Raw genomic sequence first — 24,512 nt, forward strand, 5'->3', positions numbered from 1 at the left:
TGTTACATCTAAAACATCTGCAGCATCATAACAACAAGGCAGTTGAACTGAACATCAAACTGATTAACTATCTGTATTCAGTGCTGTTAGTATTATTGCTTCAGTCGTTTCTCTCCTGTCATATTTCAGGATAGTGATATTGGATACAATATTATCACTGGTGCTTTCTTCAGTAGGCAGCCTTTGACAGCATCGGTCCCTGGCAAGACCTGCTTTCATTCACTGACTTTTCACAATCACATTCAGTTCATCACAAACAAGTCCACAGAACCTTTCACCCTTGTGTGTGTGTGTGTGTGTGTGTGTGTAAGATAAACATCCCTCCTGCTCAGTGGAGGTGAGGTCAGCCTCAGTATGCTGCTGGAAGCTCTTTGCCCCCGTCAGTCCCTTTCATCTTGTCCTGTTGTGACGTAGCGTAGAGTTCTGTCCAGGCTGAGCCCAGGACCTCCTCCTGCAGGCCTGTTTGATTTCACTTCAGATTGTTACAGTTCTAGATTCGAGCTGGTGTCTGTCGGACCTCTAGACCTTCAAGATGCCGTTGTCACGTTCCCTGTCCATGACGTCTCTGAGTGGGCTGCTGCCGGCCTGGGAGGAGGACGAGCTGCCCGTGGAGGACCTGCTGCTTTTTGAGGTGGCCTGGGAGGTGACCAACAAAGGTAAGGTCATAAGTATCTAATTATGCTTTCATCGGTGAGTGAAATGAGATGTATGATCTGATGTGCCTATGAAGCAAGAAGACCGTCCAAAAATTGCTGAATCATACAATGCAATATTAGATATTTAATTCAAAGCACAGAGTATTTGAATATTATCTTCAGTTTGCATTGACGCTGAAACTAAAGTCAAAACATGAATTGACTTGGACACTCATTTGGCATGATTTCTTTTTTTCTTTGAAATAATTTCATAAAGAGCATTTTATTTAAAGTAATAAATTGAATAAAATCTACAAATACTCATAAAGTTATGACCTTAAAAGTCTTTTGGTTGGCAGTATTGGTGTTATTTTGATTAAAACTTTGCCTCTTTGCCCTTAAAGAGCAAATATTGAAACCCAGTGGTTGTAGAGACAGTCTGCTCCGTCTGAAGAGCTAAACATTAAACTGCAGATAAGTGATGAAAGGGGAACAGCTATTACTTTTAGCCTCCTGATGTGTCAGTAGTGAAATCAGAGGCACCGACACGAAAAATGCATATTTGAAAACTGGATAAATCTATTCCTGGACAAGAGATGTCATTGTGTCACCCTTTACACTGGTAATGATCGAGTCTACAGGGTTGTTCAACCCTGACCTGATGAGACTCTTGGTTCAGAGCCATACATGGATGATGAGGTCATGATCTAAACTTTGGGGGATTTGTCGGTTTTTACAACCTGTTACTATGTGTAGCTTTCAGTTTAGACATGCAGAAGAGGAAGTTCTATCCGATAAATGTACTTAAGTATGAAAAGCGTTCATGTAAGAGTAGGTAATACACTTAATGCATATACATACAGCGATCAGGCAGAACATTCTGACCACCTGCTTCATATTGTGAAGGTTCCCCCTGTGCTGCCAAAACAACATGACTTAAGACCTCTGAGGGTGTCCTGTGGTGTCTGGCACCAGGGCGTTTTATAGTGGATCCTCTGAGTCATGTATGTTGTGGGTTGGGGCCTCCATGGATCAGACCTGCTCCAGCATGTCTTACAGATGCTTGATCAGATTGGGATCTGGGGAACTTGGAGGCCTGGTCAACACCTTGGGCCCTTTATTGTGTTCCTCGAGCTGTTCCTGAGCAGTGTTTGTGGGGAGTCAGGGCACATTGTCCTGCTGGGGGGCCATTGCCATCAGGTAGGGTTGTGATGAGGGGGTGTACTTGGTCCACAACAGTGTTTGGATGGGTGGTGCATGTCAAGTGGCGTTCAAATGAATGCCAGCACCCAAGGTTTCCCAGCAGAACATTGCATTGTGATGAGATGACCAATGTTATTCATGTCACCCGTCAGTGGTTGTAATGTTGTGGCTGATTGGTGTATATGGTTATCATTAATGCCTGTGGTCTGTCAGGTCTGATCACATATATCACATATAAATTCACATACATCACCTCATGGCGATCCATCCTGTGGTCTCTGTCACTCATTTCCAAAACAAAGTAAAGACCTTTACAAATGGTCGTACTGCATTTGTGCAAAGGGGTACTAGAATGAACAAAAACTTCAAGTTCCTCGTAGTCACTTTAAATACAGTATCAATCTTTACATCACAAAATTGGGTCAATAGAAGGCACAGGTAACAAGTAGGTGTATTGTTACAACATATCAATTTACACTTTATGCCATTCTGATTTGGCCATGACAGCAACACTGTGAAATATGTATTTCCAGTAGTATCTGTGCAATCTTTTCAAAAACCAGCACAGCTGAATGTACATGGTCATGTTCAGTGGTGTGTTTACTTCACACCAAGCCAACTGAGGAAGAGACTGAGTTTGCTTGACTAAATCTACTTGGAAAACGTAGTTCAAGATACATTGTACAACAATGACCAACTGACAGTGGACGTGATATGAAATTATAACCTGTAATGTAACTAAGTACATTTACTCTATTGTATTGTACATTTTGGAGGTACTTTACCTAAATCTCCTCTAGTAAGTTAGTTTCTTCTTGAGTTTCATTCCAAATACTTGGCCACCATCCCAAAACCATGGACTGGGTGGCAAAATGCCCTCGTGGGAAAGGATCAGTTACTATGAATGAGACTGAGAAGGTGATTAAATCACAATTTATCATGCATTATCCAACATTATATTCAAATGGAGTTTCTGGCTGAAAGAATGAATAAGCATATAAAACTTGAATAGAATATAAATGGTTGAAACAGTGGGAAGGGATAAGTGATGTAAAATATGCAGGCTGGAGGCTGGAGTACTAACTGGGAGCTGAACTGCACCTCTGACTTGAATTTGTATGTAGATGCACCCGAGGGAGTATGCAGAGATGTAACATTGGGAAAGAGTCAGTTTGTTAGAATTGCAATGAAAAAAAAAATCTAATGCATGAATATAAAATATGAATAAGCAGATATAGACAGAAAAGAGTCCTTGATAACGCTGTAATATCTGTTCTCTGCAGGTGTGCTTGTGTGTTTGTGCACATGCAGAGTGTTTCAGCATTAAGAGTGGAGGACATGTACTCCTCTCCAACACTGCTCCTGCTGTCTAACAGTGTCAGACAGGTTATCAGGGAGTCTGCTGTTGTCTCCGCCCTCAGCTGTTAAATAACCCCTGTTCTCTGATGCAGTCCATACGTCACTGTGAGCTCACTGACTGTTGATAGTCTTCTTACCAATATTTGTTTTTTTTTTGCCAAGTTAGTCACAGAAAACATTTCCACGTGTGTTTGGTCTGCCTGTGTTGTTTGTGCCAGAAACGGCACAAATCAGCCCGGCATGACCCTCAGGTTACTGTGAACCCACAGAACCCGAAGCTTAGATTCTATAAAACTCCTCTGAAGCACAGGACAAAGACAGACTGTTTGTCAGTTTATCAAAAGGCAAATCTACAACACCTACAGCAGCCTCACGTCCAGAATTGAGCATGTGTTTCAGTGAGTTGTTTTTTTTGAGATTTAGGGGCAACAAGTAAATCATAAAAAAGTATGCATCATCACTGTACATCACAAATGAAATGAGAAGAAGAAGTGAACATGTTCTTTTCTTTACTTTCTTTACTAAAGGGTTTTCAGGCCTTACTAAAATGTTTAAAACAAGGACAACACTAAAAGAGAGGATGGATTTCAAGAGATCAGTTTCTTTTTTCATTTTCAATTTTGTCTGTCTGTATAAAATGATCCCCTATATATCCTCTTTCAATGAGCTTTCAGACTTTTTTAAAGCAAAACTCTTGCCGAAATGCAACCTAGGGTCTTTTTGTGAATGTAACCGAGTCAAATGCTTGTTTAAAACATAATTATGATGAATGCGCCACTTTTAAGATTGATCGTATTTTCGTTTTCGGGTCAAACTCATTTCCAATAGCATCAAAATCTCTATTTTTAAAACACTAAGAAGGCTCGACACAACATGAAACTTTGCTGGTAGTATCACAAAACAAAACAATGGCATATAAGATCACAGCTGCGAACAATTCTGAGGCTTACGAACACGTTGGTGAATCTGACGTTTTCTTAAGGAACCTCTTAAGAACAACTTAAGAAAGAATCTAAGAAGATTCTTAAGAAGATATTGGTGAATGAGGCCCAATGTTTGTGTACACAGAGTTTAACTTACGTGACAGTACAGCAGTATATAAGCATGCCCCTCATCTCTGTCAGTATTCAGTGCAGAAGACAGGTTAGAAAGTTGCACTTCAGAGCTGCCTTTTCCTTTCTAATCGTGTGTGAACCTGCAGTTGGAGGAATCTACACAGTGATTCAGACCAAAGCCAAGATAACAGTGGATGAATGGGGGGAGAACTACTATATGATGGGGCCTTACTTCGAAAACAACTTCAAGACCCAGGTGGAGGGCTGCGAGCCACCGAACCCAGCCATCAGGAAGGCCATGGACGCCCTCATCCACAACGGCTGCCAGGTGGGGGACAGACACAGAGACAAAGTGTGTGTTTGTGTGTGTCTTAGCTAAATGTCTCCTGTCTGATACATTTCAGGAAGTTGGCTGCACTCACTTCATTTTCATTTTGTTAATACTATACAGGGGCGCTGCCAGGGTTTTGGGCCCCATGAAAAGAAATATTACTGGGCCCCTGTATAGTTATTTGTTATGCTGCATACATAAAACTGTGCATTTTCATGATATGTTTGACTATATTTTCCTATATGTGTGAAAAGAACAACATGACAGTTACTTAGTAGGGGAAGCACTGAACACTCAGAATACAATGGAATTTAGATTCATTGTCTGCAAGTCTGCAACGTTAATGGTTAAAATATAAAATTCTCTTAAATTAAATTACCTGAAAAATACAAATGCATGACATACATGAATTATATAGAATTTCCTGTAATACCATTTGAAATAGCATCACCATCACCAGATTCAGCTGCGGCTGCTGCTGCTGCACTTGATGTGTCTGTTCAAACATGCATCATTTTTGACAGGAGGGGTGGTCAACTGATTAAATATAGGCAGCTTGCTAAACGTGAACAGTGAAATCTAAAAATCCAGAGTTTTCTTCCAAAATATGAGCTAATATGGGGAGAAAAGTTAGCTAGCTTAAAAACCACAAGGTTAAGATAAACAACAGACTAATGTGTTCCAGAACTTTCCACCACATGAACCAAACCCACCTTGTTTCTGGAAAAACTTGGTGACATACTGACGCCCCTTTGCTTCTCTCTCCTGCCTAATCTTTTTGTCTTTCCTTTTTTGGCTACCCGACTTCTGGGGCATTTTGCCTTCTCTCGGTCTCCGTACTGACTGAATACACCACACAGCGCAGCAGTTCAGTTGATTCGATGGGAGGACCGAACAATTTTACTCAGAGGGGGGGGGGCCTTGAGAAATGTTTCCAAAATAAACTTAGTGTTATTATCAGTGCATTAAGTGATGCATATTTATGATTATAAACTAACAAATTAGTGTCATATTATTTTTGCCAGTATTATAATTTTATTAGGGGCCTTTCTGGGCCCCTGTCAATGATGGGCCCCTAGAATCCTTCCCCTTATCCCACCCTTTTCGGCGCCCCAGATACTATATATTAGTCGGTGGCTCAAACTCTGCCTCCTCAAGTGACTTAAACAATGTCTAAATCTGCTGTGTTGGTAGTCGGGGTGCACAGTTATTCAAAATATTATGAAAATAAATAAGGCCAAATGGAATATCTATGTATATTGGTTAACAAAAAATAAATGTGTGACAAAAAAGCATTATGATGAAATACTGTAGAGCAGCAGAGTTGTCCAACAAATCCGAAGTTATTGTGGCGAATTGGTCTCAGCAGTGAGCATGGAGCATGATTTTGACAATAACAATTATGTATATGCATCATTCACACTTAAGTGTATTGTTTAACTGCATATACAGTGTGCAGTATCAAGGTCAGTTGCTAACTAAGACTTTCATTCTTCTATCCTGACATTGTTACTGTGGACTGATGACCGAGTTGATCCAGTCACCAATCTTTAGCCACTAGATGGCGGTCACACACCAGAGACCCTGACCATCAGAACAACAGGATCGAAAATCTGGTTTAATGAAGGAATCCTACTCATGTATTGTGCTTAGAGTGAGGGTTAGTCCTACAGTTGTCAGTGGTAACCCATGTAAGGCTCAGCTGCAGGGAAATATAAAACTTTAGAAACACATTTAAAATGATTCATTTAATGCTTTATATGACTGCAACCACAAGAATGGTTTATTGGGTTTAATTCTCACAGCAATATTTTAAATGAGCAAATATTTGAGGCAAAATCTAATTGATTCTTACATCACAAATCTAGAATACATGTTTTCACACACTGGAACTCTGGAGGTAGATTTTCAACATGGAGTCTTCAAACTGTAAAGCTCGCTGTTGGTTTCTTTCGCTGATGTTGATGCTGCAGGTTCATTTTGGCCGCTGGCTGATCGAGGGCAGCCCCTACGTGATCCTGTTTGACATCGGCTCAGCAGCCTGGAACCTGGACCGCTGGAAGGGGGATCTGTGGGAGACCTGCAACATCGGCCTGCCCTACCACGACAGAGAGGCCAACGACTCGCTCATCCTGGGCAGCCTCATCGCCTGGTTCTTCAAAGAGGTCAGCTGCTGCTCAGCCTGCCGTTCAGCACACTGCTCATCAGTGAAGCCTCTTAATTTCTTTCAATGTTCACTTTTTGCAGTTAACAGACAACCTGGGAGACAAGCCCAATGTCATTGGACATTTCCATGAGTGGCAGGCAGGTCCAGGGCTCATTCTCTCTCGCTCCCGCAAGATTCCCATGGCAACGGTTTTTACTACACATGCCACCCTGCTGGGACGATACCTCTGTGCAGGGAACGCAGACTTTTACAACAACCTGGACAAGGTGAGAGGTCAGGATGGTTGGCCAACACAGGCCTATAATGCTGCAAACTAGATTATAACAAATGGACACAAGCAGGCCAGTCTTACTGCGGGTGGCAGAGCAGATCCTGCTTTATTTTCTCACCAGAAGGCTGTGTTTTGTGGAGGGACTTGACAACAAATCTTCTTTTAAAAGCTTTATCATTTGAGTTGACATCGTGCTTTACATGGTGTGTACCCCTGAATGATTCATATGTAGTTACATTTAAAAAAACAACAACTGACGAACATGTTCAGCAGAGGGATACTGGTTCATTTGTGGACAGATGAAGCTGTCACTTGTGTCTGCTGTGACTCGTGAGATTTAAGGTGACAGGATGCACACTCAGTTGCAGAGAGATAAAAGGCATTTTTAAGTCTGCTGTTTATGTCTTCATATTTGGAGCTGCTTGCTTATTTGGCACAAAAGCTGGCATTAGTGTAGCATACACTGTCTTCAAGCCATAAGAATCAATAATATTCAAAACTGCACACAACAAAAACATTAAATGGAGTCGAAATAGCAAAGATCCAAACCTCTTGAGTGAAACAATGACTGATAGTAAGGGATAGATAACAGGCAGTGTGTCCAGGAGCAGATATCAGTGGGCTCTTCGGAAGCTCTTTGTGAGATGTGACTGTTGGAATGTTGAAATCAAAGTGCACAGTCAAAACTACGGATGTCGTGAATGTGTTGTTTTTTTTTTTTTTTTTACTCCTGAACCCATTTCATGTCCTTGTTCTCATTATATTCTTGTTTGTAAAAATGGTTGGATGTCAGAAGCTTGGCTTTTCACCAAGGCTTTTACCATCCTGTACATGTCTGTGCTCAGGTCTATTGTTCTGCCACCATTGCTGATGAAAATCTTTATGATGCGACTCAGGCAGAAGTACTCACAGATGAGGTCATCTCGTTACATTTAGTCACATTTTCCGACTTTCTTGCTCACCCTCTGACAGATCAGAGTTATTACTTATTATATCTTTAAATGGACTTTTTAGTTCATGAACTGTTGGAGGAGCTTTGAGTAGTCACTATTGTTAATGAACTGGTAAGGTCTTTGTGTGGTTTTAAGTAAAGTTTCTACTAAATACATGTACTACACTCAGCTGATCCTGAGAAAAGACACAGAAGTAGTTAGTTAAAGAAGTGTACAAAAGAGAAAGGCGGTGATATTATGCTGTAGGATTATCCACATACAGTATCTCTGCTTTTCTACATCAAGAACCACGACTTAAGCATGATGCATTTTATCAGGGACACACACTCTCACACACACATCTCATTTCACACCCACACATTTCTATTTCATTAGATTCGATTGCCCATTCAAAGGTTCATTCCAAAAATCGCAGCCTTTTACAGCCACTTAGAGCATCATTAGTGATGTTGAGCTGTGTGTGAAGGGGTCGGTTTGATATTGTTAATTGGCTCTTTACTGCTCACTTCCTAAAGGTCAGCATGGAGCTAAAGGCCACTGACTGGCTGCCTCCATCACCGACAGACAAGATGTTTGTTACATCAGCCAATCCAGAGGAACTTCATCTGTTCTATTGATGGAATCATATTAATATGCATTTTCAGCTGAGTTGACTGTTTGTTGTGTCAGCCTTTTTGCCAGCTGTGTGCTAAATTGGCAAAGTGGGACAATAAAGACTGACACTTTTTTATGTTTCTCTGGTTTCTGGTGCTTGCAGCATTTTCGGCCTCTCGCTCCGATCAACCTTCAAACCAGATGATCACAGGGTTTTAATGAAATGAATTCAATTATTGTTAAGTTGATCATTTAATAGTTAGGCTAATGAAATTCCTTACTAAGAATATTATAAGAATACATGTGTGACAAGCAGAGTGTGTTCATCAAGTGTAATCAGAAGGAAGGAGTTCAGTGTGCCTCAACCGATTCACATGGAGCTGGAAGCCTGTCTGTGTCCAAACTATACCGCTAATGTAATTACAGATCTAAGAAATAAGAGTATTAAGTAAAATGAGAATTAGATAATGCATTTTAGATCAGTGAATGAGGTAATTCTAAAGTAAAATGCCAACATTTAATTCCATCCAGTCTTGTCCTGCTCGACACACTCTGTAAATTCTGCAGCTGAATTTCATTCGTTCAGTGGTTGAATATATTTCCTGAACTAATTCCACATTAAGCCAAAAGGCTAAACTTTAGAATATTTAAAATAATTGCCTCCTATAGTGTAATGACCTTCCCTATGTGTGTGTGTTTGTGTGTGTGCGTAGTTCAACATTGACAAGGAGGCGGGTGAGAGGCAGATCTATCATCGCTACTGCCTGGAGAGAGCAGCGGTCCACTGCGCTCACGTCTTCACCACAGTCTCCCAGATCACTGCTGTTGAAGCCAACCACATGCTTCACAGGAAGGCAGGTGGGGATGCTGTACCTTGATGCTGTGAAGACTATATGTGTTGTGTTTTAAGAATAGTGATGAATCTAGCAAATCTAGTAAATCTCACTAGAGGATGAAGCCAGAGATCTTTGTCACTAGCACCAGTATAAGGACTAACCATCCAATGAGCTAACTGTCCATTAACAGTCTTAATACTTATGTTGATGATCCAGATGTGGTGACCCCAAACGGTCTGAATGTGAAGAAGTTCTCGGCCATGCATGAGTTTCAGAACCTGCACTCCACCAGCAAGGCCCGCATCCAGGAGTTTGTCAGAGGACACTTCTATGGGTGGGTGGAGTTTGTGAATATAGTTGTGATCCATCTCATGTAGAGCTAACCCAGGGTTTTTTTTTTGGGCACTCAGATTTGACTTTTGTCATTACTGGAGAGCCTTTCATGTATTGAAACAATCTACTTCAGAATCCCACACATTCTTGACTGAGAGTTGTTTCCTCTAAACCTGATGGTAATCCTTGTTCTTCTGGTAGTCACCTGGACTTCAACCTGGAGAAGACCCTCTTCTTCTTCATCGCTGGACGCTATGAGTTTTCCAACAAGGGAGCTGATATTTTCCTTGAGTCACTATCCAGACTCAACTACCTATTAAGGGTGAGGTCCTCCCGTCATCTACATTCAGTAGCACACTACTGTGTGAAATGTGTGAAAGTTGTCAACGGTACACCTTCAGATCAATTCTAACGTGTAACTCAAGTTAATATTCAAAAACATGTACCTCTGTACCAATCACTCATTAATCCTGTTCAGGTTTGTTTTTCTAACTCCTCCCTCACTCTTTCCACAGGTCCACAGAAGTGATGTGACAGTGGTAGTTTTCTTCATCATGCCAGCTCAAACCAACAACTTCAATGTGGAGTCACTGAAGGGGCAGGCAGTACGCAAACAGCTCTGGTATGGCCTGATGTGATTTATACATTATTTATATCAAGCACTTGACCAACACTGTAGCCCAGATCAACTTACAAGTCATGCACACGATATGATAGCAAAGTTCTAGTCCACATTAGATTAAGTTAGATTAATTTTCATCAGAGTGGTGGTTGTTAAATGGTATGTTCGCCACTAGTGAAGCAGGTTTGACCCCTGGTATTCGCCCCCAAGAGTTTGTATTCAGGTGAACCTCTCACTGAGCTCAGCACTCAGCAGAGACTCTGGATCTGGTTCTGGTCCTTTGTCTCCTCTATGTAACATTACGAACATGAAGTAAAGTACATTTCCCCTCCAGCTCCAGTCAGCAGTCAACATTACAGAACAGAAACACCTGACAATGGAGGTGACCTCCAGATCACTGCTGCAGTCAGGCTGATAAACAGGAGTGAAGATAAATACAGATTGCAGCTTCTGCAACCCTTAAAGACCGAAGGCTGACAAAAAAAGACTCCTGCACACTGTCCACTTCACTTGTGATTAAGTTTATTGATTGGTTACTTAGACCAATGTCTTAAGTTACACTTAAGTTTATCTTACAAGACAATGGCAAGTAGGGTTGGACTCGTGTGGCCCAATTAGAACACACCGCAAACAGACATCCCTCATAAATCTGGACTAACAAATCTACAGCACTGAATGACATTTTTTTTTCTTTTTTCATCCAGTGCCTAAGATGTGTTAGTCCAGGTGTGTTTGATTGCTTTTTGAGGGACGTCAAGTTAAAAAGTAATCTCTGAGCTCTCCTCTGACAGTAAACTGCTCTAAATAAGAATGAACCGATGTTACTCCAGGTGTTTATTCCTCCAGATGGTCTGGCTCTGCACCAACTCTTTTCTCCAGAGCTGGCTGATTGTCAGCAGCTGAGCAGTGCAACCCCAATCCTAACCCCTAACCCTATATACTATATATACCTTTTTATATTGTGTAAGTACACAAGAATCCATTGCCTAAACTTAACCGATTCATCCATAACAGTGGCAGATCTGGAAATGGAAAACAAATAATACATGAAAATCTCTTCTGGTTTGGGGATCTTACTGTTGACTTTCCCAGACCAGTTTGTTGAAACAGAATCTCAGTTTACAGCACGGCCTCTCAAACTCTAGGTCACTGCTGTCATCCTAAAGGAAAGTTAAAATGGCTGCCTCAGTTATGCATTTTCATGTCCTTGTTGTAAATTGTTCAGCACGTGAATTTGGGGTTGGTATGCAGGGGAATTTTCATGGTTTTGGGTCAAATATGCATTTCTAAAGATGGTTTCGGTGTGACTTCCACAGGGATACAGCTCACACTGTGAAGGAGAAGTTTGGCAAAAAGCTGTATGACGCTCTGTTAAAGTAAGTATATGGACAGTGTAGGTGAACCCGCGGCTGTTATTGATTTTACAATTCACACTTTTTTCTGTGTACATTAACACTGGTTCTCTGTGATGAATGGAGACATGCATGTTTTATGTTATGTGCTTCATTGTTTCCTCTGTCCTCAGAGGGCAGATTCCTGACATGAACTCCATTCTGGACCGAGACGACTTCACCATAATGAAGAGAGCAATCTATGCCACTCAGGTACTGCAGCCTTTCCCCCCATGCTGCTGAGACAGCAAACAAGTATTGGCAGTGAACTGGACAGGACATTTAAGATTTAGGGAAAACGTTGAGGAAAAAAGATCACTATAAGAAAGGAAGTAGAGAAATTAAGCATTAATAAATTAAATAGTCAAGTTTCCAGTGGCTTTATGGTTTGGAACTGCTCCATCATTAAAGTAGCAGTGTAAAAATAGCCGACAGAGACAAATTAGCCAACGCTGTAAATGATAAATCTCATAGTACACGGATCTATTTTTATGAATGGATAAGGCATTTCCCCAGGGGCGATCAATGTGAGTGATGGCCTGGGTTGGAGGTGAATCATAAAAGGATGTGAGAGGGTTCCCCCTCAACGAAAAGCATGAATGAATGTCAGAGTCGTGACCTGAGTGTGGATTAATTACCTCTCTCTACTCAAGAGCGCGGGTCAATAGAGCGGCTGTATCGAGCTGATGTATGTTACAGCTCAGTGTTACACGTGCTTATAAAAAGGTCTTTCTCAATTCAATGGATTTATGCCAATGTCAATATTTCAGTGAAGGGAAATGGACTGAGAGTCTTATTGACTGCAAGTGTGTGGAGAGTGATGGAACAGAGACTTATCCTGAATGTTGATTGGTTGAAGTGTGCTTGTGATTATTTTTCTCTTTTGTCATGTGTAGCCCCGCATTCTCCATCCACCCCCACACAGCCTTCACAGAGCTCTCTTACTCTCCTCCTTAAAGATGGAACACACTTCAAGACTTCTTATATCTTAAACAACTAATATGTCTGTCAGTTCACCAAATTGCCCTTTCAATCAATTTTGGGTTACCAGCATTTACCAATTTAAATTTGTAAGTAAAAAAACCAAACCTGGATAGGTAGATTGTGAGTCACTGCCAAATAGACATTCACATTGTTGAAGCTAACTAACTAACTAAATAACTAACTCTATACCTCTGAACACAGTCCGAAAGGTTAGAAGTGACGGACCACTGAATCAAACATTCATTATGTCATTTCTTCTCACTCCACTGCTTTAGGTGTGTGTGTTTGTATCTGGAAGACATATAGTGTGTGAAGGCAGCCATGTAAACTCTTACATGTCACTCCACAGACACACGTACATACACTCAGGAGAAACCAGGCTGTATTAATACACACAGTGATTGTCTGTCCAGTGGACGCAACATGTTTCAGTGTTTAATCCTGATAGAATGATATATTGCCATATTGATTAAGTGATTGCCATTGTTTGCTGCAAAGCAATAACAAAGTACATTTCAGCTAAAAATGTCCATAATCAATATTTCAAAACAAGCTACCAGGATATCATCTCGTCAGACTGACATTATGGTGATATACATCCAATCTAGCTATTGGTTTGGAAATGTGGCAATTGAAATTTCCTGCCAGGCCCACCTGACCTGTCTCTTCTTTGAAACAACACCTGTACGCAGAGACACAGCCTCCCTCCAGTGACCACTCACAACATGCTGGACGACTCCAAAGATCCCATCCTGTCCAATGTCAGACGCATCGGACTCTTCAACTCCAGGAACGACCGTATCAAGGTACTCAACATTTCCTGTCTGTTTCTTATGGGTCTACTATCACTGTGGTCTTCTGGGATCATTTACATATACATTTAGGGCATTTAGCAGACGCTTTTTCCAAAGCAACTTACAATTAGTGCATTCGTCACAAGTGAGAAACCACAACACACATCATCGATAAAGTAAGAAAGAAAAAATTGAAACAATTTTCAAATCCTCATCTGAGCATCATAGCTGCTATTTATCAAGGATACCTTAAGTGCATGAAGGCTGCTATGATTTAAGTGGTAAGATAAAGAACATACAAGTGCATATCATTTTTTCTTTTTTGGTGGGGGGAGTCATGCTACGCGGGGTCGAGGTGAAGTCTTTGAGTTGTGAATGTTTTTGTAGAAGATGGTGAGTGACTCTGCTATTTGTCACCACAAACACAGCTGGAAATTATTCGAAGGTCTGAAAATATTCCATGTTTTCACACACATCCCCAATGCAGACTTGAACTATGGTCAGCTTGGCATCCATATCATGTGAGAAAGTCAGGTATTAATCATGAGCTTTGAATGTGAAAAGTCAATATTGTACATAGCCTCTGACACTTACATATGAACATATCTGTGGCTGGCAGACATGTTAACTGCTAACATTGTATCCTGGTGACTGGGCTGGTGCACTCGCTCTCTCTCATCTTTTTAAAATCAGTGTAGGATTTCTGTGTTTCCAGAGACTTGGTTGACACGGAACGGGCTATATGTAGCCTTTCTATGTTTTTATTTTTTTTTATTTTTTTTTTTAATCTTTTAAGTATTTACTTGTCATTTCATGTCTCTTTGCTGTGATGTGTTTACCAGTCAGGAGGTGCTTATGCAATGAGGACACTTCTTTTGGAGAATCCTCTCTGGGGCATGGATATGTACTATACATTTCATGGTAATATGTCCATTACATTTTTAGATACAGTTGAAACTTCAGAAAGAAAGAAAAGTTATGGTGGAGAGGTCAGAATGTCACAGCAGTGGGGAGTGACCACATTCTGCTGACAACAAATATCTTAAACAATTGTTGTGAAATCGAGGAGTTAGTTGAATATATTGTTTACAAAGTTGACAATATATGTCATGAAATGAGAGCTGGTGGAATATACAATGAAAAGTTCTCTCTCTGGAGCTTGGGTGTGCGTGATAAATTCCAGGTGTTGACTAATAAATAGTAGTTGATTCCACAGCCTCATGTTTCTACTCAGTGTCTTTCAGAAAATGTCTCCCTGTCTGTCTCTAAGATTATCTTCCACCCTGAGTTCCTGTCCTCCACCAGTCCTCTGCTGCCAATGGACTATGAGGACTTTGTCCGTGGCTGTAACCTTGGAGTGTTCCCTTCCTACTATGAACCCTGGGGATACACACCTGGTAACCTTTAACCATCACATTGTTACTTATAATATGTAAGGGTGCATGCATGCACATACACAAATGCTTCATGTTCCTGAAATACAGATGAACTGCAGTTGCAACACAGATCCACAGCAGCCAGGAGGCAATGATGGATTTGCCCTTCAATATTCTGTTGATCCAGTGCACCCTTTGCAATAACACATTATATGGAAGCTGACATGGGCTTGTACTGTACCTTCTGTATACCCCTTACAGCCTTAGCAAACCAGCAACCTGTGTAACAACGAACTAGACTTCAACACATTGTATACTCATTGCAAACTTTGCAACAAGACAGCCTGGGTAGGCTGATGAAATCGGCCAGTTCAGGCCTATGGTGCAAGTTGTACTGCAGTACTAATGTATGACCAGGACCCTTTATTATAAGGCAGTCTATCTGAGATCACATTGACTTCAACAGGGCATACTATGATAAACACTGACGGTAAAAAACAGTGGACAGAGCCATAGACAGAGTGGTACAGGCACAGGGACCTGAACCCTAATGTGAGGCTATCGATTTACAAGTCCATCTACAGTCCCACTGGTCACGAGCTATGGAAAGTGACTAAAAGCAAGAGATCTGGGATACAAGTTTTTCCAGGCACGACCAACTGGAAGACCAGGGAGACCAAGAACTTGCTGGAGGGACTCTGTATCTCACCCGGCCTGGCAATGTCTTGGGATCCACCAGGAGGAGCTGGAAAGCAGAGTGACATGGTTCAAATCCCCAGAGATTGTTAGGAAGACATTTAGGTGCAGGGTCAGAACTGAGAACCACAGATCCACAATAAAAACACTTTTCTTGTGGTTTTGATATGGTGGTTTTACGAGCTTCAGTTTCCCTGGGAACACAACAACCTCTTAGACCTCTGTCGTCTGCTGCTCCTCCTGGGGTCACTCATCCTCTGCCATCAGAGTGTCTGAGCTAACCAGATCGCATAGGCTGGAAGTCTGCCCTGCTGCTGGTCCAGAGCCCAGAGATAATGCAGCTGTGATAGCTGAAGGGGTCGGGGTGTTGGGGGAAACTAGAGTTAACAATTAGGTATTAGCTCCGCTGCCGGCCGCTGCTGTGTTATGCAAACCAACCGCAAGGATGAAACACATAAAAAAAACACACAAAAAAACAAGTGTGCCCCCTGTACAGTTGTCATGGATGTGTAAATTAGCAATAGAGACAAAAAACGCTTTTTCTGCTGTTAAGTTGGGCGTTTTAACATGGGCTCTTACAGGGACGGACTTGCTTTTGGAGCCTCGAGTGGCCATTTGAGGAACACAGTTGTTGGTTCTTCCATACTGCCTCTTATCTCCAGCCTTGGAGGCTGCCACTTGAAGCTAACAACTGTAAACTGACAGTGAATTTGTTATTCTTTATAAGCAAACCCTTTGTTGTTGCAACACAGCTTATGTCACCTTCTGCCAGCACTACCAACACTGGAGCCAGAGTCCTGCACGGGTCTTATTTAGCAAACCCGCACCCGCCCGTACCCGTCGTACTTAAAACCGCATCCGAACCATTTCCCGACAGTAGCACAAATTACATTCCGCACCCGAGCCGACCCGTTATAAATTGATACCGACGCCCGACCCGCACCCGAAGCAAAATTAGACTGACGCAATTTTTAAAAATGAAAGTAAGCCAGCGTGGGGAATGGGAGTTCTGGGAGGGCGCAAGCACGCATGAATGAGCTCATATGAAATATACCGTATTGACCCAAATATAGGACGACCCTGATTATAAGACGACCCCTCTTTTCAAGACTAATCTTCAGAAAAAGACTCTGATAACCAAAATTCGTCTCTCAGTAACAAACTCACATACCCTCCTGTCAGTCTCTTGGAAGCGGCCGCTTAGAGGACCACGATAAGCTTTTCTCTTACTGTTAGCGTTTTCAGACGATCTTTTTGGACCCGCCATCTTCAGACGTTACGCTCCATAACTCCATATTTCTTGGCTGGCTGACAGTTGTTTGGCGCCTCCGCTGCATCGATCTCATTATCTTAAAATCAGCATCATAGCTCCGCCTCAGATGTCTGTTAACTTGCCACACTTGATCCACTTTGCTCCGTAAAATCACCGCGTCTCTCCATTTTTCATCTCCTGTCACTTCTTCTCCGCTGTGATTGACAGATAACCCCAGCTACAGTGTCAGTTACGTCTCTACAATAAGCTGGCGCCCTCTGCTGTTGTGGTCGTGTAGCGACCCAGACAACTATCAGCATGTGTCAACGGTTAGACCCCGATTATAAGACGACCCCACTTTTTCCACATAATTTTCATCCAAAAAAACCTCGTCCTATATTCAGGTCAATACAGTACATGCTTATCATTTTGAAATGCAGGCATATTTTTGTAGATGTGTTTTATTTTTTTGCACCTGACGCCATGAAAATGACAATCGCAAAACCCGACCCGCGCTCTCTAGGCGTCCGACCCGATCCGCACCCGTGTCCGACACAAGACATTATTTCTCACCCGTTTCATCCAAATTGTGCGGGTCAACTGTCGGGTACCCGCGGGTACCCGAACCCGTGCAGGACTCTGACTGGAGCTGCTGTCTCCACAGATCTGCACACTCAACGTGTATAAATGTAAACAGATCTTATTAGCCTTCATGGACCAAAGAGCTGAGGACTTTCAAAATGGCTGCTAGATGGTATTTTTTGTCACCTGACACCAATGCACATGACAACAAACTTATTGTAGCTTGTACTTCCCCAGGTGAATGTACTGTGATGGGCATTCCCAGTGTGACCACCAACCTGTCAGGATTCGGCTGCTTCATGGAGGAGCATGTCTCTGACCCTGCTGCCTATGGTGTGGACACACACACACACACACACACACACACACACACAAACAGCCACGAGTCTCATCTTATCATCATCATATGTTGGCAGTGATCATCAGGGACTGTATGTTCCCCATTCTGTCTCTAATAGGTATTTACATTGTGGACCGGCGGTTCCGTTCGGCTGAGGAGTCCTGTAACCAGCTCACCCAGTTCATGTTCAGTTTCTGCCAGCAGTCTCGGCGCCAGCGCATCATCCAGCGTAACAGAACTGAGAGGCTGTCTGACCTGCTGGACTGGAGATACCTGGGGCGGGTCTGTTTCTGCTGCACCAGAGCCAAATAGCTGTTTTGCTAGGAGAAGGAATAAGACATGATCTCTATCAGGCAGAATACTGTATTCATGTCTGCACTCACAGTTCACATGAAAGAAGATCATTAGATTAATCAATACATTTGTTTTCATGCATAAATAACGAAGGGAGATTGCATTAAAAATGTAGCTGAGATGCACATTAGGTTTGAGCGATAGTCAAGATAACTGACGGTAAACTGAGTGTAAGACAAGTTGCGCAGCAATGTAAGTTAACTTACTGGGTGTAAATTTGGGGCAGACACAAGAAGTCTTGTTTAGTATATTCTCTTCTGCCTCTAATCCAACTCTTCAGTAAAATTGCTTTTGACTTGTGATTTGCAGTTTTACATACACGCCCGCCATCTCGCACTTAGCAGAGCTTTCGCAGACAAGTTCAAGATGGACCCCATGGCTCCTCCAAAGGTGAGGAATACTGAATGAGTGATTTACTACACTGAAAAGAACTGCTTTGCCCATCGCTAGCATGTACCAACACACACACACACACACACACAGTGGATACTGTTGGATTTAACCCACTTGTCAGGCTTTAATTGACAGCCTAACATTTGGATGAATGACAAGACATCATTGTGGAGTGTGCTGATGTGGATTCATGTAGTGTTACATAGAATAAGACTCCCCCTTTCTCCTGCTCTGCCATCTTTGATTCTGAAACATTACTGACAATCTTCAGGTTTGAGTACGTTAATCATTAACATAGAAGGAAAGAAAGAAAGAAAGAAAGAAAGAAAGAAAGAAAACATCGGAAAAAGGGAAATGATAGAAAATGAAAATGCTTTTCATAGAAGTGAAAGTGAACATCTTAATAGTGGTATACTTTGTAGAATTTGTGATAACTTGGAGTGCTTTGTCTCCACAGACAGAGGGTTTCCGTTATCCCAGGCCCTATTCGGTGCCCCCCTCTCCCTCTGCCTCCCTCCACTCCACCCCTCACCACAGCGATGTGGAGGACAGTGACGACGAGCCCTACGATGAAGATGAGGAGGCTGAGAGGGATCGGTTGAACATCAAGGCTCCCTTTGTGCTGGGTGCCGTGCCGGAGGGCAAGAAGAAGCAACCAGGAGAGTCAGGAAACTGAAATGTACTATGTGTACTTGCAGAATACACACAGGTTTACAATCCCAGTTACCCAGTGCTTAAATGGGTGGAGACTAATCACCATCATATTCCAAGAAATACACTTGAGAAGGAGATCATATTCTCGCTGCGGTGAAATCACCCATTTCCACTGTCGTTACTTACTCTGCTTCCATGTTGCAGAAGATAACCCTAAATGACAGAAAGTTTGCAAAATGGCCCCCCCAAAAAAGTCCTGAAAATGATATCCTAGCTCTGATGCAGACGCATTACAAAACCTGGTCTCCTGTTGTGACACTCAGTCTAATGGTGGTGTTCCCCATGGTTCCATTCTTGGCCCACTAATAGATTTAATACATGCTTCCTTAGTAACAGTGTGAGGTTATCTTCTGTTGTTCTTCAAATGCCACGCAGTTCTCTATTCTGATGTAATCAGATCATTCTTGCACGCTAACTAACATTGGTTGCCTGGAAGTGAAATTAAAAAGTAAATTCTAATCCTGGCTGCCTGTGTCACAATCAAGCCAACTTTGCATTCCCCCACATAACGGTACTGTTGAGCTTTAGTTTGAAAAGCCAGTGAATGTTTAGTCCATGTGAGAAATGGTTTCAATTGATTATTTTGCCAGATGAATTGATGTGACATGTCTCTTGCAGCATTTAGCTGGACCATTGAAAACATGTCTATCCAGCCATAAAAAGCAGGAAACTGAATAAAAACATATAATTGTTTGTGTGGTATTATTCTAAGCAGACTGTGTTTTAATGTTGTAACTTAGATGAAGATCAGAACACATTTTATGACCAATTTATACAGAAATCAAGGTAATTCCAAAAGGTTCACACACTTTTTCTTGCTACTGTATGTTGTTATGTAATCCAACAGCTCTAGAAGTCTTGTCTGCTTTGTGGATAGTGACATTTAAAACATTATAGTTGCTGATGCTGTAGGCTTGTATACATTGTTCACTTATTGTTTGTTTCTGTCTAGTATACATGAATATTTTTGAGTATTTCTGTCATCTTCCTGTTAAAATACATTGTTGCTGACTCAACACTGAAGTGGGGTGATGAGCTCTGCTGTGCAGTCCTGATGTATGTGATTTGCCATCATGAATACAGTATTTGATTTGACACCTACTTAGACATTATAATAGTCAGTAGATACTCTCATAATTTGTTCAGGAAGTTTAAAAACTGTGACATTCTCAGACGAGTAGTGCTAGGAATTCAAACTGTTTTTATTAAAACATCACATTTTGAACATAGTCAGAAAATTCATATTTACAAAACAGCTGTTCTTCTCACACAAAACCAAACACCTTACACTAAAAATCAAAGACCATGTAGGAAAGAGTATCAGAAATATTCTCTCTTCCACACCGGCAGCTCCTGGAAATACACCTCATCTGGGTTTTCATCAGCTACATGAAAGAAAGAGGGAATGAACATTAAAGACCTTCAAGGTTTGTGGCCCAGAGGGAAATGTTTAGGTTTCAAATTGTAGAAAATACTTCAAAATCAGAGGAAACACCCCATAGTATAGAAATGTGTGCTGATACTGTGTATCCCATCAATAATTGTCCATAATTGATTTGAAATGAGACCTTAGTAACATTCTCATGTCTGGGCAAAAATGCACAAGATAACTTTTAATTAAATGAATTGTTGGAACTTTGGAACCACACACAGAAACAGATACAGTTATATATTACAGGTACTGCAACAAAAAACAGATGAAATGAATGCAAACAAATTTAGTTCATGCTGCCCCTCTACAAATGCCGTTCCTCCCATATGAGGAACCGCCCCTGACAAAAATGACATTGCAATAAACATACAGATGAGTTAACCATTTGGATAATAATGTGCTAGATTGATATAAATATATAATAAACACAAGGAGTAGATTTTTTCCTTTCTTTTTTTAAGTTTTCACTCCAACCAAATCTCAGTCCTGAAGTATGGCCTGCATGTAGAGATGCTGCGCTCACCTCCCTCTCTGGCCTGCTGCAGGAAGTTGAGCAGGACGGTGGCTGCCTGGTCCACGCTCAGCTTCTCTGTGTTCTGACTACGGGTCTCTGACGGGGAAGAAACACCAGAAACACAAATGATCTGTCCAGTCATGTACTAATGTGGACTGTTTTGGAAACGTTCCTATGAATGGCTCCCATATAATAAAGACAGTTTGTCCACAAACAGTTTTGTTAAGTGTGTGTTGTACCTAAGTGTAAGGTGTCGTACACGTCCCCTTCTTTCCGGTCCTCTGAGATGAACCTGCGTCCCTCTTGAATAAAAGAAAAAGGAACCATGCAGCAGCTCAGTCAATGTGTTGAAACAAATAAGAATGGTGTTATCTTTGTCTCGGTGCAATATTAGTTTGTCTCCTTGTAATAAATATGGAGACCTGCAGCATTCAGGTGTTCAATAAATATGGATGATATCATGAATTCAATAAAAATAAACATGTATCCAGTGCCACAAAATGCAATATACCCATGATAGTGAAGCACTGATTTTCAAACTGAGTTTATTTTTCACAATAAAATAGTTGTTGTGCTGTTCATGTTCCACAATGAACATGAAGTTTTTCATCACACAAACCAGAAAAAACATAAACTGTGCCTTGTGTGTCTTGATTGGCAGACACACAGGCTGCTGGCACACTGAAACACAACTTCAAACACTTGAGTAAATCTTAATTTGGAAAAAAAAAAAATCATTATTAAGTTACACATTGAATCTGTAATGATTGAATATTTATTTCATCATGCATTCATGAATTGAATATCGAGCACAAGGGTTCAGTAGGTTAATACATACGAGTTCCCTTGAGGTACAGCATCGCCTGCGGGGTCCAGTTCCTTCGCTGGAAAGAGCCCTTTAATGAAGAAACAAACACAGCTGCTCCCGTTACCTGACCTCCTGCTGGCAACAGTCAGTCACTTCACAGTTTGAGCTCTGTGCCTCAGTTATGAAGTGAAACCCTCGCAGTCAAGCGTTTAACAAAGAGAAAAGAAGCAGCTTTACCTTGGGTGCGCTCCACGACTGTGAGATAAACGACGACAGTAGTAAAAGGGCGAGTACATAAGTTAATGCGGTGGTCCTGAAACCCTGCGGGAGAGAGAGGCAGATGGTGACCAGCGCTTTAGTCCACAACATGTAACACAGCCCCGTCCTTCTGAGAGGAACACTGCTGCGTAATCAACGCGTTACCACAAGTTTACGCACGTCGGGAATCATAGCATTACATTTACGGAGAGACTTAAAAGTTTGGTGCAAAGTAGCATGACATGAATGACCTGCAGCTACGATTTTTTTTTTTTTTTTTAAACGTTTATTATCAGTAATTAGAAGATGCGTAAAATACCAGAAAACATTGGGTGCCCTTTAAAGCGGTCCTGCAGGACACCCACACTGTCTTGCAGGGCCGCTTTAAAGGCAGAGATGTCCTGGATACAATCTTTACAAACATACAAAAGAGCCGGAAAAGGGAAAGAAATCCCTCCATAGACAGATTTCACCCCCGAGACCGACCGAAACTTTTGGTGCGTTCTCCTCACCTTCATGCTGCCAGGGGTCCTGTGGGTCCGGTGTCCAGCAGAGGAGGAGAGTCAAAGCTTCAGGTTGATTCTGGCGGTGATGTCCGTCCCTGTATTTATACGCGCTGTTTGCGCCTCGCTGCCGCGTGACGACAGCAGCGATAGGTCACGCCAATTTGATGAAACGGGGGCGGTCAGGAGGGCGAATGGACGGAGTCGCAGATCAATTCTGCTGCTTTCATTGAGAGCAGTGGTGTACCGTAAATATTTCTGAATTAAAACAGCTGTCATAAGCACCCTCAGCTCCGCGCTGGACTTTTTCCAAATCACTCACGGAGCGGCTGCAGGCCTTATTGTAAATTGCGCACTGGCTCTGGGGGATGTTGTCACGGTCGATAGGAGCGCTGAGATTTCCCCTCAGAGGGAATATTGATATGTTTGCACCTTGCTCACCGGAGCCAAACAGAGAGATGAGAGTTGGATGTGATGAATGAAGAGGCCACACTTCATAATGTATGATGTACAGTGACATCATCCACCGCCGGGCACTGAGCCAGCTCCATCCACTGAGCGGGTCTGGGTACACTGACACTGTATTTAAGCTAGTGTTTAAGTTGTTGTGAGCCTGACATACAAAAGCTGAATTTCTGTATCAGAACATATAGAAGTGATGGTAACTGGAAGCTCCATCTTTTGCATCTGGTTGTGATTTGGGTTTTTATCATCACATTGGTGTGTGATGCGAGGGGATATATGTGTACAAAACCCAGTCACACTTCTAAACTTTTAATCTTGTTTTTATGGTATGTCAGTGCTGCTCATAGGCAGCTGCCATCATATAATAAGTAGTCTTTTGTTTTCTCAAGATTTCTTTGCTTTGTCTATTATTTAATGATTCTAGTGGTGGACTTTTGCACTCCTTGATATTTCTTCAACACAGTATCATTATATTTCAATGTTTCAGGCATAAAAAATTAACTCAAAATTCAAAAAGACTTATATCAGAACTGTATTCTTATGCAAAGAGGGCTTTAACCATCCAACCAACCTACTGACATCCAAGTCTGTTTTTCTTTTCCTCACAGCTCCAGTATGCGCGCGCATCATGGCACTGAATAATATGGAATGTCTTGAAAATGCAAAAACATATAGAGTATGCCTCACAGAATCTAACGAGGCAGCTAACATTAAATGTATTGTTATATGGCTGTAATGTCAATGCAAAGTTGTTCACCCTCACCAACTCTGCCATCAACAGCAGTCTTGAGTTGATGACTATCCACTCATAAACATCTCAACCATCCATCCCATATGAAGAGAATTAGAGCTGTAATTAACAATTGTTTTCATTTTCAATGAGCCCACTGATTACTTTAATTAATCAACCACTCGCTTGGTCAATAAAATGTCAACATAGTGAAGATGCTTATAATAATTAGTCAGAGTCCAAAAGGACATCTTCAAATTGGGTCTTGGTTAATCCAGTAGTTTACAATATATTCTCTTTCGATTGCCTAATTATTTCAACTATAGAGTATATGCGGCAACCCTTTATAATAACCATCATTAATAAATGCTAAACATAAAGTTGATTAAAGGAGCACTCTGTAGTTTCGGGGAAAACATTTTATTGAGCAGAGAAAGATCTTCACTGGCTGACCAACTAAATAAACTAACTCTGCAGACCCTGCCACCGCTCTGGCTTCAGACACTGTTCTGGGACCTGATTTTCCTCTGAGGACAGTTTATTCTTAAGAGTTCTAATTTCTTCTCC

At 41.7% G+C, this 24,512-nt stretch overlaps 2 protein-coding genes across 2 annotated transcripts; one reads left to right on the forward strand and one right to left on the reverse strand.

Moving 5' to 3' along the window:
- The first annotated feature begins 458 nt into the window (after nt 1–458).
- Nucleotides 459–20,251, forward strand: gys2 (glycogen synthase 2). The gene is made up of 16 exons (XM_030439280.1): nt 459–656; nt 4,399–4,580; nt 6,557–6,748; nt 6,831–7,016; nt 9,282–9,426; nt 9,621–9,738; nt 9,939–10,059; nt 10,253–10,359; nt 11,676–11,735; nt 11,885–11,963; nt 13,427–13,540; nt 14,799–14,925; nt 17,672–17,767; nt 17,893–18,056; nt 18,438–18,518; nt 18,979–20,251. The coding sequence occupies exons 1-16, from the start codon at nt 533–535 to the stop codon at nt 19,195–19,197; spliced, it is 2,115 nt and encodes a 704-aa protein (XP_030295140.1). The 5' UTR covers nt 459–532; the 3' UTR covers nt 19,198–20,251.
- Nucleotides 20,252–20,419: 168 nt separating this feature from the next.
- Nucleotides 20,420–22,871, reverse strand: spx (spexin hormone). Its single transcript, XM_030439281.1, has 6 exons — nt 22,760–22,871; nt 22,227–22,310; nt 22,020–22,077; nt 21,421–21,483; nt 21,191–21,277; nt 20,420–20,620 (listed from the first exon to the last, which is right to left on the reverse strand). Exons 1-6 carry the CDS (start codon nt 22,763–22,765, stop codon nt 20,556–20,558), a joined length of 363 nt encoding a protein of 120 aa, XP_030295141.1. The 5' UTR covers nt 22,766–22,871; the 3' UTR covers nt 20,420–20,555.
- Between the last annotated feature and the right edge of the window lie 1,641 nt (nt 22,872–24,512).

Source organism: Sparus aurata, chromosome 14 (assembly GCF_900880675.1).
Source record: "Sparus aurata chromosome 14, fSpaAur1.1, whole genome shotgun sequence".
Lineage (NCBI taxonomy): Eukaryota > Metazoa > Chordata > Actinopteri > Spariformes > Sparidae > Sparus > Sparus aurata.